General features: G+C 39.8%; 1 protein-coding gene across 1 annotated transcript in view; it reads left to right on the top strand.

Annotated features, from left to right (window-relative positions):
• The window catches only part of syne2a (spectrin repeat containing, nuclear envelope 2a), a gene marked incomplete at its 5' end in the record, with an annotated part of 120,539 nt that overhangs the window by 43,422 nt on the left and 59,924 nt on the right, over window positions 1-17,193 (top strand). The window contains 11 exons of the mRNA XM_079831393.1: window positions 541-2,265; window positions 3,652-5,376; window positions 7,044-8,678; window positions 9,914-10,105; window positions 10,464-10,619; window positions 11,699-11,940; window positions 12,178-14,227; window positions 15,443-15,777; window positions 16,113-16,257; window positions 16,522-16,722; window positions 16,886-17,145. Coding sequence (XP_079687519.1) covers window positions 541-2,265; window positions 3,652-5,376; window positions 7,044-8,678; window positions 9,914-10,105; window positions 10,464-10,619; window positions 11,699-11,940; window positions 12,178-14,227; window positions 15,443-15,777; window positions 16,113-16,257; window positions 16,522-16,722; window positions 16,886-17,145 — 8,666 coding nt within the window. The remainder of the gene's footprint in view (window positions 1-540; window positions 2,266-3,651; window positions 5,377-7,043; window positions 8,679-9,913; window positions 10,106-10,463; window positions 10,620-11,698; window positions 11,941-12,177; window positions 14,228-15,442; window positions 15,778-16,112; window positions 16,258-16,521; window positions 16,723-16,885; window positions 17,146-17,193) is intronic.

Below are 17,193 nucleotides of genomic sequence, written 5' to 3'. Positions count from 1 at the left end.
CAGGTAACGACACACAGTATTAAGAATCAAGGCTACATAAACCTTTGAACTGGGTCATTTTTATGAATTCAGCTATTTTTTTTTTGTCTCGTGGACTATATGTAAACATATTTTATGTAAAATATCTTATTCAGGACAGTGCTACATAAAAAAATAACATGCATTTTGTATGATCCCTCTTATTTTGTTAAAATTGTTCACATTTTTACAGATTTTGCAAGGGGTTCACAAACTTTCAAGCACCACTGTATGTCTTAAAAGGATAGTTTGTTGTAAAAGGGATTTCTGTCATTGTTTACGTACCCTCCTGTCATTAGAAACATGTATGGGTTTTCTTCTTCTGTTGCACCCAATCGAAAGATCTTCTGAGAGCAGTGTAGTACTTGGCTGATTTAGACTTTCAAAAACAGGGCTGATCGAAGTATGCAGTATTCATTATAGATTATTAAAAAATACCCAGTGGTTGAAAAAACACACATACTGCATATTGCTGATGTTTATCAATATTGGGTCATAGTAGTTTGTTTCCTTGTTTTGCAGGTTGGCACTGGAGGTGTAGTGGATGACTTGTATCGTATGAATGTAAAGATCATGCCCACAAAGGAAGTCAGTGGAACAGAAGATCCATCATGTTTATCTTTCTCAACACAACAAGCAACCGCAGTCATTGAGAAACTCCCACCAGGCCATGACACAGATGATCAGCAGTCCATGTCTGGATCTGAAGAGAGGGATGAAACTGGGTCTGTAATAAGAGAAGATGGCATTAAACCCTCTCATGACTCATCTTGTGAAAGCCCAAAGCCAGTCTTTACCATAGTGCTGGATTCTGATCTTGCCAAACCCAACCAAAGCCCATTGGCACAAGCTATCTCAGCTTCGACAACTACATGGGATACTGTTTCAGTTGTTCATGATAGGATCACCGAGAGATCAGAGGATGGTTTGAAACTCTTGGAAGCCAATCCAAATGTTGATGTTGCTGTAGATGAAAAATATGCTGTAATATGCTCTTCTGATGAGCCTTTTGATTTGTGTGCTGATATTTCCATATCAGAAGTGCGGTTTAATGAAGACCAGCACACTGGTTATGTTGAACCCACTCATTCTACTCCAGACCTTGATTTCAGGCCTAAAACTGAGAAGGACTCTTCTACTCAAACATTTGTCCCAGTGGATTCCTATCCAGAGAACCATCATGCCAGCTCTGGAAATGCAAAGAAAGTATTTACTATCATCCTTGGTGTTGATTCTCCTACATTACCATCAGACAAGTGTCAGTTACTGTCTGATGATAATGTATCGGGCCTTGAAGACTCATCCACAGATCAATTCTCCCAGTCAGATGTAAAAAATCAACAAAGAAGCTCTTCTGGCACTGAGAAACCTATAGGCCAAGAGGCTAAAGGAGGCTTTTCAGAGGACTATGTGAAATCAAGTATTTCTGAAATACAGCCAGGACAGAAGGAAGTGATCCATCCCAAAACCCATGAGATCATGCAGATTGACAATCGAAAAGGTGAAAAAGAGATGCAACATGAAATCATAGAAGAAGAAACATCAAGCCAAATGGATGTCCACACTGGAGAAGGCAAGGATTTTGTCTCTGTAGTTCATCAGCAGGATGTCACGCTATTGGAGAGTCATGATGAGGATGAAGACAACAAATTTGCAGAGCGCTCAATTGAAGCAAACACACTTCAAAAGCCTCCAAATGTTGCTAAAGGTAGGAAGAAGAACAGGAAATCGTCTGCTGAGAAACAAGAAAGCAATAGCAGTCGTGGAATGCTGAACACGTCTAGATCTGAACAGAAGAACACAACTGACTCAGAAAACCTTCAAACTTCTGAGGTCAGGCTGCTGGACTCCACAGATACTTCACTGACTGTTTCTTCAGACTGTAGTCATCCAAACACTGCAAAGCCTTTGAGTGCAGAAGACAAACTAACAAAAGATATGGAGACTGTGCAGGAAGAGACCTTAAATCTTCTACAAACTGAGACTCAGGAGGAACGATTTGAGACGGTTAGCATCTCACTTGCCGGAGAAGCCCATATTAATACCACAGACAGTGTGGTCTTGGCAGCAATGGAGACTGTACAGTCAGCACATACAGAGGACTCTGAAACAATGCTAACGGATGCTTCACCCATTATGAGAGCTGAATGTATAACACAAATTTCTACTGCAGTGCCATCAAAGTCACAGCTCCGCCATGCTGAAGCTCAGAAGACAGATGATTCAGATGGCAGTTTCCCTTTGCAGGTAAGATTCACATGGTTGTGTTCTTATGAAAGTTCCTCAGAAATGCATACACTCATGTGACGTCAATCACAAAAATATTGGTGGTCATGATCAGGACCTGAATGAAATGCATGACAGAAATTCAGTTTTTTTGTTTTGTTTTGTGATGTTTGTTCTTGAATCTCTTGTTTGTCCTGTGCAGTTAAACTGCCCGATGTTCTTCAGAAAAATCCTCCAGGTCTTGAAAATTCTTCAGTTTTCCAGCATCATTTGCATATTTGAACCCTTTCCAGCAGTGACTGTATGATTTTGAGATCCATCTTTTCACACTGTGGACAATTGAGTGACTCAAACACAGCTATTAAAAAAAGGTTTAAACATTCACTGATGCGCCAGAAGGAAACACGACACATTAAGAGCCGGGGGTGAAAATGTTTTGAATTTGAAGATCAAGGTCAATTGTACTTAATTTGCCTTCTGGGAAACATGTACGTTTCTTCTGTTGCTTCCGAAGGGCAGTACTAAATGAAAAATCTTGATATTTAAACAAAATAATAAAAATGTGGACATTTTCATCCTGTTCAAAAGTTTTCACCCCTCGGCTCTTAATGCATCGTGTTTCCTTCTGGAGCATCCGTGAATGTTAGAACCTTTTTTTTTAAATAGTGGTGTTTGAGTCCCTCAATTGTCCTCAGTGTGAAAAGATGGATCTCAAAATCATAGTCACAGCTGGAAAGGGTTCAAAAATGTCTGAAAGCTGAAGAATTTGCAGGACCTGAAGGATTTTTCTGAAGAACATCGGGCAGTTTATCTGCTCAGGACAAACAAGGGACTCAAGAAAAACCATCACAAAACAAAAAAACGAACAGCAGTGGATCATCCAGGAAACAACATACAGTATTAAGAATCAATGGTTCAGCATTTTTGTGAATTCAGCTATTTTTTTTGTCTTGTGGACTATATGTAAACATCTTTTATGTTAAATATCTTATTCAGGACAGTACTAAATAAAAAATAACATGCATTTTGTATGATCCCTCTTGTTTTGTTAAAATTATTCACTTTTTTACAGATTCTGCGAGGGGTTCACAAACTTTCAAGCACCACTTTATGTCTCAAAAGGATAGGTTGTCGTAAAAGGAATTTCTGTCATTTTTTTACGTACCCTCCTGTCATTAGAAACATGTATGGGTTTTCTTCTTCTGTAGCACCCAATCGAAAGATCTTCTGAGAGCAGTGTAGAACTTGGCAGATTTAGACTATCAAAAACAGGGCTTATCGAAGTATGCAGTATTCATTATAGATTATAAAAAAAATGCCCAGGGGTTGAAAAAACATGCATACTGCATATTGCTGAATGATGTTTATCAATATTGGGTCATAGTAGTTTGTTTCCTTGTTTTGCAGGTTGCTACTGGAAGTGTAGTGGATGACTTGTATCGTATAAATGTAAAGATCATGCCCACAAAGGAAGTCAGTGGAACAGAAGATCCATCATCTATATCTTTCTCAACACAACAAGCAACGGCAGTCATTGAGAAACTCCCACCAGGCCATGGCACAGATGATCAGCAGTCCATGTCTGGATCTGAAGAGAGGGGTGAAACTGGATCTGTAATAAGAGAAGATGCCATTGAATCCTCTCCTGGCTCATCTTGTGGAAGCCCAAAGCCAGTCTTTACCATAGTGCTGGATTCTGATCTTGCCAAACCCAACAAGAGCCCATTGGCACAAGCTATCTCAGCTTCTACAACTACATGGGATACTGTTTCAGTTGTTCATGATAGGATCACAGAGAGATCAGAGGATGGTTTGAAACTCTTGGAAGCCAATCCAAATGTTGATGTAACTGTAGAGGAAAAACATGCTGTAATATGTTCTTCTGATGAGCCTTTTGATTTGTGTGCTGATATTTCCATATCAGAAGTGCGGTTTAATGAAGACCAGCACACTGGTTATGTTGAACCCACTCATTCTACTCCAGACCTTGATTTCAGGCCTAAAACTGAGAAGGACTCTTCTACTCAAGCATTTGTCCCAATGGATTCATATCCAGATAACCTTCATGCAAGCTCTGGAAATGCAAAGGAAGGATTTACTATCATCCTTGGTGTTGATTCTCCTACATTATCATCAGACAGGTGTCAGTTACTGTCTGATGATAATGTGTCGGGCCTTGAAGACTCATCCACAGATCAATTCTCCCAGTCAGATTTAAAAAATCCACAAAGGAGCTCTTCTGGCACTGAGAAACCTGAAGGCCAAGAGGCTAAAGGAGGCTTTTCAGAGGACGATGTGAAATCAAGTAGTTCTGAAATACAGCCAGGACAGAAGGAAGTGATCCATCCCAAAACCCATGAGATCATGGAGATTGACAATCGAAAAGGTGAAAAAGAGATGCAACATGAAATCATAGAAGAAGAAACATCAAGCCAAATGGATGTCCACACTGGAGAAGGCAAGGATTTGGGCTCTGTAATTCATCAGCAGGATGTCATGCCATTGGAGAGTCATGATGAGGAGGAAGACAACAAATTTGCAGTGCCCTCAATTGAAGAAAATACATGTAAAAAGCCTCCAAGTGTTGCTAAAGGTAGGAAGAAGAACAGGAAATCGTCTGCTGTGAAACAAGAAAGCAATAGCAGTCGTGGAATGCTGAAGAAGTCTAGATCTGAACAGAAGAACACAACTGACTCAGAAAACCTTCAAACTTCTGAGGTCAGGCTGCTGGACTCCACAGATACTTCACTGACTGTTTCTTCAGACTGTAGTCATCCAAACACTGCAAAGCCATTGAATGCAGAAGACAAACTAACAAAAGATATTGAGACTGTGCAGGAAGAGACCTTGAATCTTCTACAAACTGAGACTCAGGAGGAACGATTTGAGACGGTTAGCATCTCACTTGCTGGAGAAGCCCATATTAATACCACAGACAGTGTGGTCTTGGCAGCAATGGAGACTGTACAGTCAGCACATACAGAGGACTCTGAAACAATGCTAACGGATGCTTCACCTGTTATGAGAGCTGAATGTATAACACAAATTCCTACTGCAGTGCCATCAAAGTCACAGGTCCGCCATGCTGAAGCTCAGAGGACAGATGATTCAGATGGCAGTTTCCCTTTGCAGGTAAGATTCACATGGTTGTGTTCTTATGAAAGTTCCTCAGAAATGCATACACTCATGTGATGTCACTCACAAAAATATTGGTGGTCATGTTCAGGACCTGAATGAAATGGATGATAGAAATTCAGTTTTTTTCTTTTGTGATGGTTGTTCTTGAGTCCCTTATTTGTCCTGAGCAGTCAGACTGCACAATGTTCTTCAGAAAAATCCTCCAGGTCTTGAAAATTCTTCAGTTTTCCATCATCTTTTGCATATTTGAACCCTTTCCAGCAGTGACTGTATGATTTTGACTGTATGACAATTGAGTGACTCAAACACAGCTATTAAAAAGGTTTAAACATTCACTGATGCGCCAGAAGGAAACATGATGCATTAGGAGCCGAGGGGTGAGAACTTATTGAATTTGAAGATCAAGGTAAATTGTACTTAATATGCCTTCTAGGAAACATATCCGTTTCTTCTGTTGCTGCCGAAGGACTGTACTAAATGAAAAAACTTGATATTTAAACAAAATAAGAAACATTTGGACATCTTCATCCTGTTCAAAAGTCCACACCCCACCCCCCGGCTCTTAATGCATTAGGGAATGTTTGAACCTTTTAGTTGTGTTGGAGTCCCTCAATTGTCCTCAGTGTGAAAAGATGGATCTCAAAATCAATGCTGGAAAGGGTTAAAATATGCCTGAAAACTGAAGATATTTTGGGACCTGGAGGATTTTTCTGAAGAACATTGGGCAGTTTAACTGCTCAGGACAAACAAGGGACTCTAGAACAACCATCACAAAACAAAACAAAAAACAGCCGTGGATCATCCAGGTAACGACACACAGTATTAAAGGGATAGTTCACCCAAAAATGAAAATTGTCATAATTTACTCACCCTCAAGTTGTTCCAAACCTGTACGAGTTTCTTTCTTCTGCTTAACACAAAAGAAGATATTTTTAATATCTTTGTAACAAAGCAGTGAGAGCAACCATCCACTACCATAGTATTTTTTCCCTACTATGGTAGTCGCTTGTTTACAAACATTCTTAAAAATATCTTATTTTGTGTTCAGCAGAACAAAGAAACTTGTACAGGTTTGGAACAACTTGAGGGTGAGTAAATGATGACACAATTTTCATTTTAGGGTGAACTATCCCTATAAGAATCAAGGCTACATAAACCTTTGAACGGGGTCATTTTTATGAACTCAGCGATTTTTTTTGTCTCGTGGACTATATGTAAACATCTTTTATGTACAATATCTTATTCAGGACAGTGCTACATTAAAAAAATAACATGCATTTTGTATGATCCCTCTTATTTTGTTAAAATTATTCAAATTTTTAATGATTCTGCAAGGGGTTCACAAACTTTCAAGCACCACTGTATGTCTTAAAAGGATATTTTGTTGTAAAAGGAATTTCTGTCATTTGTTTACGTACCCTCCTGTCATTTTAGAAACATGTATGTTTTTTTTTCTTCTGTAGCACCCAATCAAAAGATCTTCTGAGAGCAGTGTAGAACTTGGCAGATTTAGACTATCAAAAACAGGGCTGATCGAAGTATGCAGTATTTATTATAGATTATAAAAAAATGCCCAGGGGTTGAAAAAGCACACATACTGCATATTGCTGAATAATATTTATCAATATTGGGTCATAGTAGTTTGTTTCCTTGTTTTGCAGGTTGGCACTGGAGGTGTAGTGGATGACTTGTATCGTATGAATGTAAAGATCATGCCCACAAAGGAAGTCAGTGGAACAGAAGATCCATCATGTTTATCTTTCTCAACACAACAAGCAACCGCAGTCATTGAGAAACTCCCACCTGGCCATGACACAGATGATCAGCAGTCCATGTCTGGATCTGAAGAGAGGGATGAAACTGGATCTGTAATAAGAGAAGATGCCATTGAATCCTCTCCTGGCTCATCTTGTGGAAGCCCAAAGCCAGTCTTTACCATAGTGCTGGATTCTGATCTTGCCAAACCCAACCAAAGCCCATTGGCACAAGCTATCTCAGCTTCTACAACTACATGGGATACTGTTTCAGTTGTTCATGATAGGATCACCGAGAGATCAGAGGATGGTTTGAAACTCTTGGAAGCCAATCCAAATGTTGAATTAACTGTAGAGGATAAACATGCTGTAATATGTTCTTCTGATGAGCCTTTTGATTTATGTGCCACATTAGGAGTGCAGTTTAATGAATACCAGCACACTGGTTATGTTGAACCCAGTCATTCTACTCCAGACCTTGATTTCAGGCCTAAACCCGAGAAGGATTCATCTACTCAAGCATTTGTCCCAATGGATTCATATCCAGATAACCTTCATGAAAGCTCTGGAAATGCAAAGAAAGTATTTACCATCCTCTTTGATGTTGATTCTCCTACATTATCATCAGACAGGTGTCAGTTACTGTCTGATGATAATGTGTCGGGCCTTGAAGACTCATCCACAGATCAATTCTCCCAGTCAGATGTAAAAAATACACAAAGAAGCTCTTCTGGCACTGAGAAACCTATAGGCCAAGTGATCCATCCCAAAACCCATGAGATCATGGAGATTGACATTCGAAAAGATGAAAAAGAGATGCAACATGAAATCATAGAAGAAGAAACATCAAGCCAAATGGATGTTCACTCTGGAGAAGGCAAGGATTTGGGCTCTGTAATTCATCAGCAGGATGTCACGCCATTGGAGAGTCATGATGAGGATGAAAAAAACAAATTTGCAGAGCGCTCAATTGAAGAAAACACATTTCAAAATGTTGCTAAAGGTAGGAAGAAGAACAGGAAATCGTCTGCTGTGAAACAAGAAAGCAATAGTAGTCGTGGAATGCTGGAGACATCTAGATCTGAACAGAAGAACACAACTGACTCAGAAAACCTTCAAACTTCTGAGGTCAGGCTGCTGGACTCCACAGATACTTCACTGACTGTTTCTTCAGACTGTAGTCACCCAAACACTGCAAAGCCTTTGAGTGCAGAAGACAAACTAACAAAAGATATGGAGACTGTGCAGGAAGAGACCTTGAATCTTCTACAAACTGAGACTAAGGAGGAACGATTTGAGACTGTTAGCATCTCACTTGCCGGAGAAGCCCATATTAATACCACAGACAGTGTGGTCTTGGCAGCAATGGAGACTGTACAGTCAGCACATACAGAGGACTCTGAAACAATGCTAACGGATGCTTCACCTGTTATGAGAGCTGAATGTAAAACACAAATTCCTACTGCAGTGCCATCAAAGTCACAGCTCCGCCATGCTGAAGCTCAGAGGACAGATGATTCAGATGGCAGTTTCCCTTTGCAAGTAAGATTCACATGGTTGTTTTCTTATGAAAGTTTCTCAGAAATATAAAAAAGCGTTAACCGCCCTACAGCCGATTCTAAAGATTTAATTGGTCATGTCAATCACAGTTCTGATTGCCTATGCCAAACACTGATCCCTAAACCTACCCGTCACTTTAACCTTAACCAATGAAATAATCTGCAGGGCAGCATTCCTGCTGAACTGGTTTTGGGGGTAAAAATCACACACAAAAATATTAGTGGTCATGTTCAGTACCTGAATGAAATGCTTCTGAAGCAATTTAATGTGTTTTTGTCATTCAAAAGTTTTTTGAACCGTATTGTTTAACATGATCCATTTGTAATAGCTGTATGGCACAGGAGTTGTGAATTTACAGTGCTTTTAATGAAAGCAATTTGATTTTCAATTGATGTCTTTCATCTTACATTTTGCACCATTCACAGTTCATTCCAATAAGTCATTTGTTAAATATAAGAGAATGAAAATCATTGAAAGGATCAAATAAAAGATTTTATAAGCTGTATAAATCATTCAAATTATTTTTTTCCCTTTTGTTATTCTGTATGTAGGATGGCCACAGTTTAAAAAAATAATCTGAAAGGTCTGTGTGAAGAATTTTTGGGTATAATATTTGGCAGTTTACTTTATTTTGCTCTCCTCACTTACATAAATGAACTATAGTGTCCTGCGCCCACTAGTAAAAATTATATCTGGTGTAATAATTTTTGGTTTGACAGTATTTATTAGAATATTAATTATTTTTATTTTTATATTATTCATTTGATTGATTCACCAAAGGCCACCTATGCATGTTGTTGCATCATTCATACATCATTTAATGTGTTGGAATTCTAGATATCACCCTCTACCCTTTATCATGGTTATATTATGGCAAATTTTTTTATATCTATATTTTTTTATATCTATTAATTTCATTTATATGTTGTCTTAGAATTTGGCTTCCTTATACCGACTACATTTTGTTGGCATTAGTTCTTGCAGTACTGCTTCTCCCAAGTCTGTTTTAGGCCTGAAGGCACACCACGCCTTTCAGAGGAAAGACTCAGTTCCCAACGGGGCAGCATTCCTTGTTTTTCCGAAGCCGTGACTTAAAGAATCTAGAACAGAGCTGTGTTTCTCTTTTAAACACGCTCTGACAGCAGGTGCAAGTGGTGTTGTGGTGAGCTTTTGCACTGAAATATGAACTCTGACACTTTTTTTTTTTTAAATTGTAGTATAAAGAAATGCACATAGCCAATTCAGATACATCTACCAGGAACAAATCATCCGAAAACAGAGGATCAGGAGCAGCCGGCGAGGATGAAACGAGCCATGCGGAGCAGCCTACAGGGACCCATGCATGGGCCACTTTACTGAACACCATCACTAATATTCAGCCACCTCTGGTGACCAGTCACGGTTCTGAGGTACGTATGTGAACACATTATGATTTTGTTCTAAATTGTTCAAGGAACAACTAGGAGAATTTTATCAACTTTGGTGCATTACACTTTTGGGCTTTTAACAGAAAAAAAATATTCCGGAAAAATACAGTTTGTATTTATGTTTCTGTTCGAAGTTTATACCAAGAAATGCTTTTTTCTCAAATACAACTGACTGTTATCAGTTAATCAACTCGTTTTGGACTTGAAGAGCATACATTCCCTCAAGGCTGGGAGGAAATTGCACAGGAAGGAAGGATTGCCTTTGCTCTATGCTGCTTTAAACTGTACCAGTCTGTTTTAAATGTCTCACTGTAGTTTCATATTTTAATACTTTTTACAGGAAACTAAGCCATGCAAGGATTCCTGGTTTCGGAACTCATTACTCTCAGAGTCTGAGAGCAGTTTGGCATGGACTGTCCAGCAGGTTTTCAGATGCCGGTACCGACCGGCCCAACTCAGCATTTCACATATGACTCTTCAGCTAGAGGAAGCTGAGGTACAGTACATGACCTAAATGGACTGGTTTCTCCAAAACATATGACTTTAAATGGAGCAGATTTCCAAGTCACATATAATCAGATTTGAGCATGGGTATCAGAAGCAAAACAATTGTGGGTGGGTCCTCTCAGAAACTTTTTACTGGAGTGGATGCCATTTACATTAAGTGCAAATATACCGCCTTGTTTGCTAAACGTCTGGTTGGGCAAGACAAAATTACGGAAAAATTTAAGAATTTCCAAGGTAATGTAGAAAAATTAAAAAGCCACAGGTGTCACACCCTGATGAAGGCTTGACGCCATAACGCGTAGGTATATTTGTCACCTGTTTTTAAATTAATACTGCCATGATATATTAAAGGCTTTTTTAATTCTTTCTACATTACCTGAGTGCCTTGGAGTAATGTAGCATTCTTTGTTTTGACAAAATTACGGAAATCATTGTATCATTGAGAGTGGCAATAGTGTAGGGGGATAGCGTGGCATCAAGTTTTGACGCAAATCGACCCGAGGTTCAAATCCGCCTTTTGCCAAACTCACTCTACTCCCTTTTCCCATCACATATCAGATTGGAAAGGCATTTATTTCAACATATTAGAAAAGTGGAAATTAAGTGTCTAACATGTGTTTAATAATAAGTGTTTATCGGTTAGGGGTAGGTAAACAGACATGTGCTGAATTAAAGACGATAAACGTGAGTGGGTCCAATATCATTGATCGTAAAAAGTGGGTGGGTCTTGTCCCACCCACATACAATGGTTCCGACACCCATGGATTTGAGGCACTGATCATATCAACTCAAAAAGTCAGATGTTTTTGCTTCCTTTAAAACTCAAGATGATATTCAGATCATTTCAAGTCATGCTGGAGAACATTATTATCAGGTTTTACATACGCTTCTGGAGCCCATGCAGTTCGAGTGCTATTGCAAATTAATTATAATTACAATTATAATAATGCAAAATATAAGCGTTTTCTGACACATGATGCTTATGCATGCAAAATGGCTCGCAAATCAAACTTTCAAAAATAACACCAACAAACATTATGAGTATGACATTACATCCCTCCATCATAGATCTGCCAGCAATGTGTCCTGGATCAGATGGCCAGACTGCCTCGGAATGAATCTGGTGCAGGATGCTTTTCAGAGCCTGAGCAGAGCATAGAGAGGAGATGGAACGCAGCACTGCTGGATACCTCAACAATGGCAGAGTTTAAAAAGGCACAGCTACAGCAGGTCACACAGTATCACAAGCAAAAACGTGCTCTCATGGATACTCTACACAACCTGGAGTTTGAGCTCAGCACACTGACGCTGTGAGTATCATTTTCTCTGTGTGTGTGTGTTTGTGAATTCATCTTTAACATAGATGGGATGATTCTAAAATGTATTGATCTTATATATTTTTTACGCCCCTTAAGCCCTATTAGGGCGGGATTCACTTTCTAAACAATGTTTCAGTTATCACTTATCACCCAATGTCTATGATTGTAGTATAGATTTAGTTTCTGTACCACAATGAAAAGTAATTCATTTGTCTCACCATTTTGAAGAGATTACATTGAAAGCAGCGCCCTGCAAGCAGAGAAGCTGAGTGCATTCCTAAAGAGCATGCAGAAGAAGAGGGATGTACCTGAAGAGCTCCTACAGACATGCTCTCAGATCTCAGCCCATCTGGATGAGGCAGAGGGACCTGTGGCCTGCATCGAACCTGTTAGGACTCTACAGGAGAGATGGTGGACTGTGGAGTGGGCTGCTTCCAGGAGTCTGTGGCACGCTAATATCTGCACAGCAGAAGTTTCTGGACTCCTGCAAGAGGTCAGAGAGCTGCAACGTGGACTGGATATTCTGGAGAAGTCAGTTTCTCTTTCACACACCTCTCAAAGACAGATAGACTGGCAAAGTGCACTACATGAGACTGTCAGAACTGCAGACCTGGCACTGTTGACTGAGCGCTGTTTGTACATTCTTGAGGTCTCTCAGGCTCTTTCCTCAAGTCCGCTGGGAAAGAAAGAGCTTAGAGATGTGGAGGATGCAGTGCAGGGTCTGAATTCTCAACTTGCTCTGACTCAGGAGAAGCTCAGCTCTCAGACTTCGACTGGCTATGATTGTTCACCGATCATTAGGATTATCAGGGACTATGTTACATGGGCTAAACAAACGGAAAGCAAAGTCAGTAGGAGAAGGAGGTTGTCCCTGTACCCTGAGCAGGCAAGTCACGAGGTCAACAACATGAAAAAACTGCAGTCCGAAACATCTCTTAAGAGGTTTCAGTTGGCCTCTGTTTTGAAGGAGCTTAGAGAGGAAGTTACAGGGCTTGACGAGAAGGATTCCAAAGCCATGTTGCCCACCCTCGATTCCTTAGAGGATTTATATGTTAAGATTTCTGAGAAGACTGAATGTGCTGTTGTAGAAATGAACAGAATGCTTCATATTCGAGAAAGACTGTGGAAACAGATCAATGACAGCAGCTCTTGGTTGACCCAAGTATTGGAAAAAGAGTCGGGTAAATCGGTGGCTTCTGAACCTAAAATTACAATCCCAGAATTGAGGGTTCAGCTTCAGGTATGCACTGAGGCTTTGAAGAACGCTGAGAGACAAGCAAAAAACTTGGAGACCCTGTTAGATGAAACCAAGACAATGAATAACGTTTTCAGTGTACCCGAAGGCTTTCAGCTTATCAATAAGCTTACAGCCTTACAAGAAGAAGTCTCTAGAGTTGTGAACCGTAAGTGGGCCTCGTGCTGGGTGCTTGAAGAGCTCCTTCATTCTCAGGAATCTTCTGCTGAAGAACTGAACGTCATTCAGAAGAACTTGAGACAGTTGAGTGCTGATGTCACGAGGCAGAAGTATCCCGTAACAAGGGACTCGCTCTTGGCTCTTGAATCCGTTAAGCACATGCTGATGGAGCTCCTGTGCAAGGTGCAGGAAATTCCACACTGCCCAGAACCTCGGAGGAAAGAGATGCTCCATGCTATACTAGACCTACAGATGAGAATACATCTGCTAGAGCAGCAAGCCAAAGAGCATGAGGAGTACCTCACTTTAAGGCAGCACATGGAGAACTGCAGAGAGGCAGTAAAGAAGAGCTTGTCGCAGATTGTAGACTCACGTGTAGGAACTGACGTTAGGCTCAGTGTCTGTCAGGCTGTCTTAGTGGAGCTACCTCTGGTGAGAATAACATGTCAAGAGGCCGCTGACCACCTGGAGGCCATTTCGAAAGATCTCTATTCATCCCAGTTGACGGCAGAAAGGCAAAAGATTAATTTGGTCATTGAGCAGCTAGCTTCTTGTGAGCTCACAGTCAAAAACGAGGCTAAAACCCTTGAGTGCTCTCTGGCGGAGCGACTCGGCAGTCCCACAGACCTCAAACCACTCACTGAGCTCTTCAGCAGTGTTAGGCAGCAGCTGAAGGAGACCATCAGCTTGGAGCCAGATATTATGACTATCGATGGAGAGCTACGAAAGCACTGGACACTTGTCCAGAACGTTGAGTCTGTGATTCGAATGATGGAGGGTTACAGGAAAGGAGAAGAGGCTGAAAGCGACCAGATGATCATTGATCTTGGCCAGAGAACTCTTAATGACTGCAATGTGCATATGGTAAGTTCCATGTGACCATGCTTTTTAAAATGACTAACACCATATCTACTTGACCACTAGAATGCTGCTTTTGTAACCGTTGTGGTTGTATTCAAGTATGCATGTGATGGCATTGTTATTTAAAACAATTTCTAGTGGAACTGCATCTTATGGTGCCTTCAAGTCATGTCCTAAAGCTTGTATTTATGAGTTGAATGCACATGAACGCCACCACAATGTCGTAAATACGAGTAGGAAGCTCTGGGTTTTCTTTTCTTTAAGGATTGAGTGAGAAAAAAGTATACAAATAAACTTTCAACTGAGTTCACAGATAGAAAAAGGGATATAAAAGAAAGAAGAGATGTAAGTTATCTCTTTCCCCTGCTCACCTTTCATGTCAATTCAGACACCCTCTATGCACATGCGCAGTTGTCATTCTACCTCAAATTACCATTAATTCTCTAAGTGACCGTTACAGGCTTCATAAATTAATTAAAACATAAAGCAAAACGCACCTGATGCATATTCGTTGTTCTTCATTTTCTTGCTGTATTTTTGTGTTATTAATTAAGAGAATGTGCATCGGCTTCTTACTCCGACGAATGTGATTTGAACAACCTGCCGTCGTAAACACGACTTCCCACCTTGTATATACGAACTTCCCAGAAGGACTTGAACACACCATTAATACAGATTTCCTAATTCAACATAATTGAATTCACAGGTTCTTGATTAGTTTTGATCAAATTTAATTCTAATTCAATTGTTGTAATGTCCATTTTCTCTCTGTTTTCTATCTTTTTTTATACTATTCATTAACATAATCGGCTCAAAAGAGTAAATCATCATCGGCAGTCGGGCAAAACTGGTCACACAAAAGGCTTTTGATTAAAAAAAATAAATAAATAACATAACCAGCTCATAAGAGTCATTTGTTTTTCAACTGGACTATACTGGTCATGTCTGTTTTTGCATGCTGTCCTCGACAACAACAATAGAAATACATTTCTTGCCATAAATGTCACATTCACTACTTGCATCTCAGATTTAAAGGAAACACTGACACATTGATATATCCCAATTTGTGAATTAGTTAAGCAGTGCACATTAACATCCTACAGGAGGGGAAGCGCTATACAATGTAGTAAAAATTGATTTTGGGATTGTTCAAATAAGATCTTGATACTATGAATGTTGTTTATACGATTTCTAATCATTTTTTATTTGCTTTTCCAGGACAAGCTTCTCCAAGCTCGGGAGGCACTGAAGCGTTACAGCTGGGCTGTTCAGGGTGCAGAGAGCTTCTTTCAGCAAATCAGATCCAATCTCATGATTCCATCTACTGGCTTCAAAGGCTACAAAGAGGAGCATTGCTATATTCAACAGATTTTCAGCACTCTGGTTGAGGGTTTCCAGGCCCGCTTGTCTGAAGTTGGTGCTTGCGTTCCTCAGCAGACATGTCTCTCCATCCCTCTAACTGAGCAGCTTCATATCAAGGTTTTTAGTCACCTTCTGGTACAAGATGCCAAATTAGAAGCTCAGGTTCAACTCAGACTCGAGGCCTTACAGAGGTTAGCCATACTCTATAAACACTTGATGATCTCCCACGATTCAGATTGTTGCATTCACAATGCTCTTTGATTGTTGTTGACATTTTCGTATCAAATTCGAAATTCATTTTATAATTGTTTTGTGTGGGGACAGATAATAGGGAAAATACTTTTACAAATAATCAAATGTTCTCACAAAGCTCTTTAAATGTCTGCCATATATGGTACATTACTTGGAAACATTTTCCTCTGAAAACATGGTCTGAAACAATTAGTTTGAATCTATTCGGTTAAATGAAATGTAGCCAGTTTTGTTTGGCTGCCTTTAATGGTTCACTTTTTCTCCTATAATTTAGGTGCATGAGAAACCAAATTGTGCATATGAGTCATCATGAAGAAATGAGCCAAATTCTCAGAAACATTGATTCTCAAATATCAAAATGCTCAAGTCAAAAACTGACTGATTCTGAAGCCTGCAAAGAACAACAGCTGAAAGTAAAGGTTTGTGGTCATTTATATGCTATTAATAGTCACTGTATAGAATAACCTAATTCCATTGTGTTTATCATGCATGTTATGCATGGTTTAAATGCATTGGAATAATACAATTGAAACTCTTGAAATGATTTCGGGACCAATGAAAACTTGCTTGAGAAGTATTCTTACTTCTAAAACTCTTGTTTTTATGCTGTATGAATGGTTCCTTGTGCTACTTTTCATCTCATAACAATGCTAAATTAGCAAGCATTGAAATTGTCTCTGCAGGTGATCCAGACAGAGCTGAAGAACCTTGCTAAAAGACTGGAGGAATTGAGTGAAAGCTGCCCAGGTCGTCGATGCAATGCTCCTGTGGATCTGATGCTGGGACATCTGTGGAGGTCTTGGGCAGTGTTGCAGTGCAGAGTGGAATCACTCAAAGCCAGCACGTGTCATAAAGAAGCAGAGTGGAGAGACTTTGTGATACGTGTATGTAAAAGCTTTTATTAATTTTAATGAATTTATTTATTTTTATAAAGAATAATTGATAATATATTTTATTTATATATATATATATATATATATATATATATATATACAGCTTTTAATATGATTAATGCAGTTTCTCTTCATTTTTGGGTTTGCTGTGCAGCTCAATAAATCAAAGGAAGGTCTTAGCAGTCTGCAGAATGATCTCCCCGACTTATCTATGGTGACGGGATCCCTGGTGGATCTTCAAGGTGTTCTGAGCCTCACTGAGCACCTTCAAGATGGGATCGAGCAGGAGCATCATACACTTGCCTCTCTACAACACCATCTGGCACGTTTGCTTGGGGTCTCAAATTTGCAACAGCTGAAAGTGTCTCCTCAAATCTGTCAGGACTTGCATCCTTTACAGGGACAGTGCAGAAGGTAAGACTTGGGGTGCTTTCCCACCGGAGCGTTTTTTTTGGAACTTGG

This window comes from Gobio gobio (genome assembly GCF_949357685.1).
Source record: "Gobio gobio genome assembly, chromosome: 12".
Taxonomy (NCBI): Eukaryota; Metazoa; Chordata; class Actinopteri; order Cypriniformes; family Gobionidae; genus Gobio; species Gobio gobio.
This window is presented reverse-complemented; position numbering and strand designations above follow the sequence as displayed.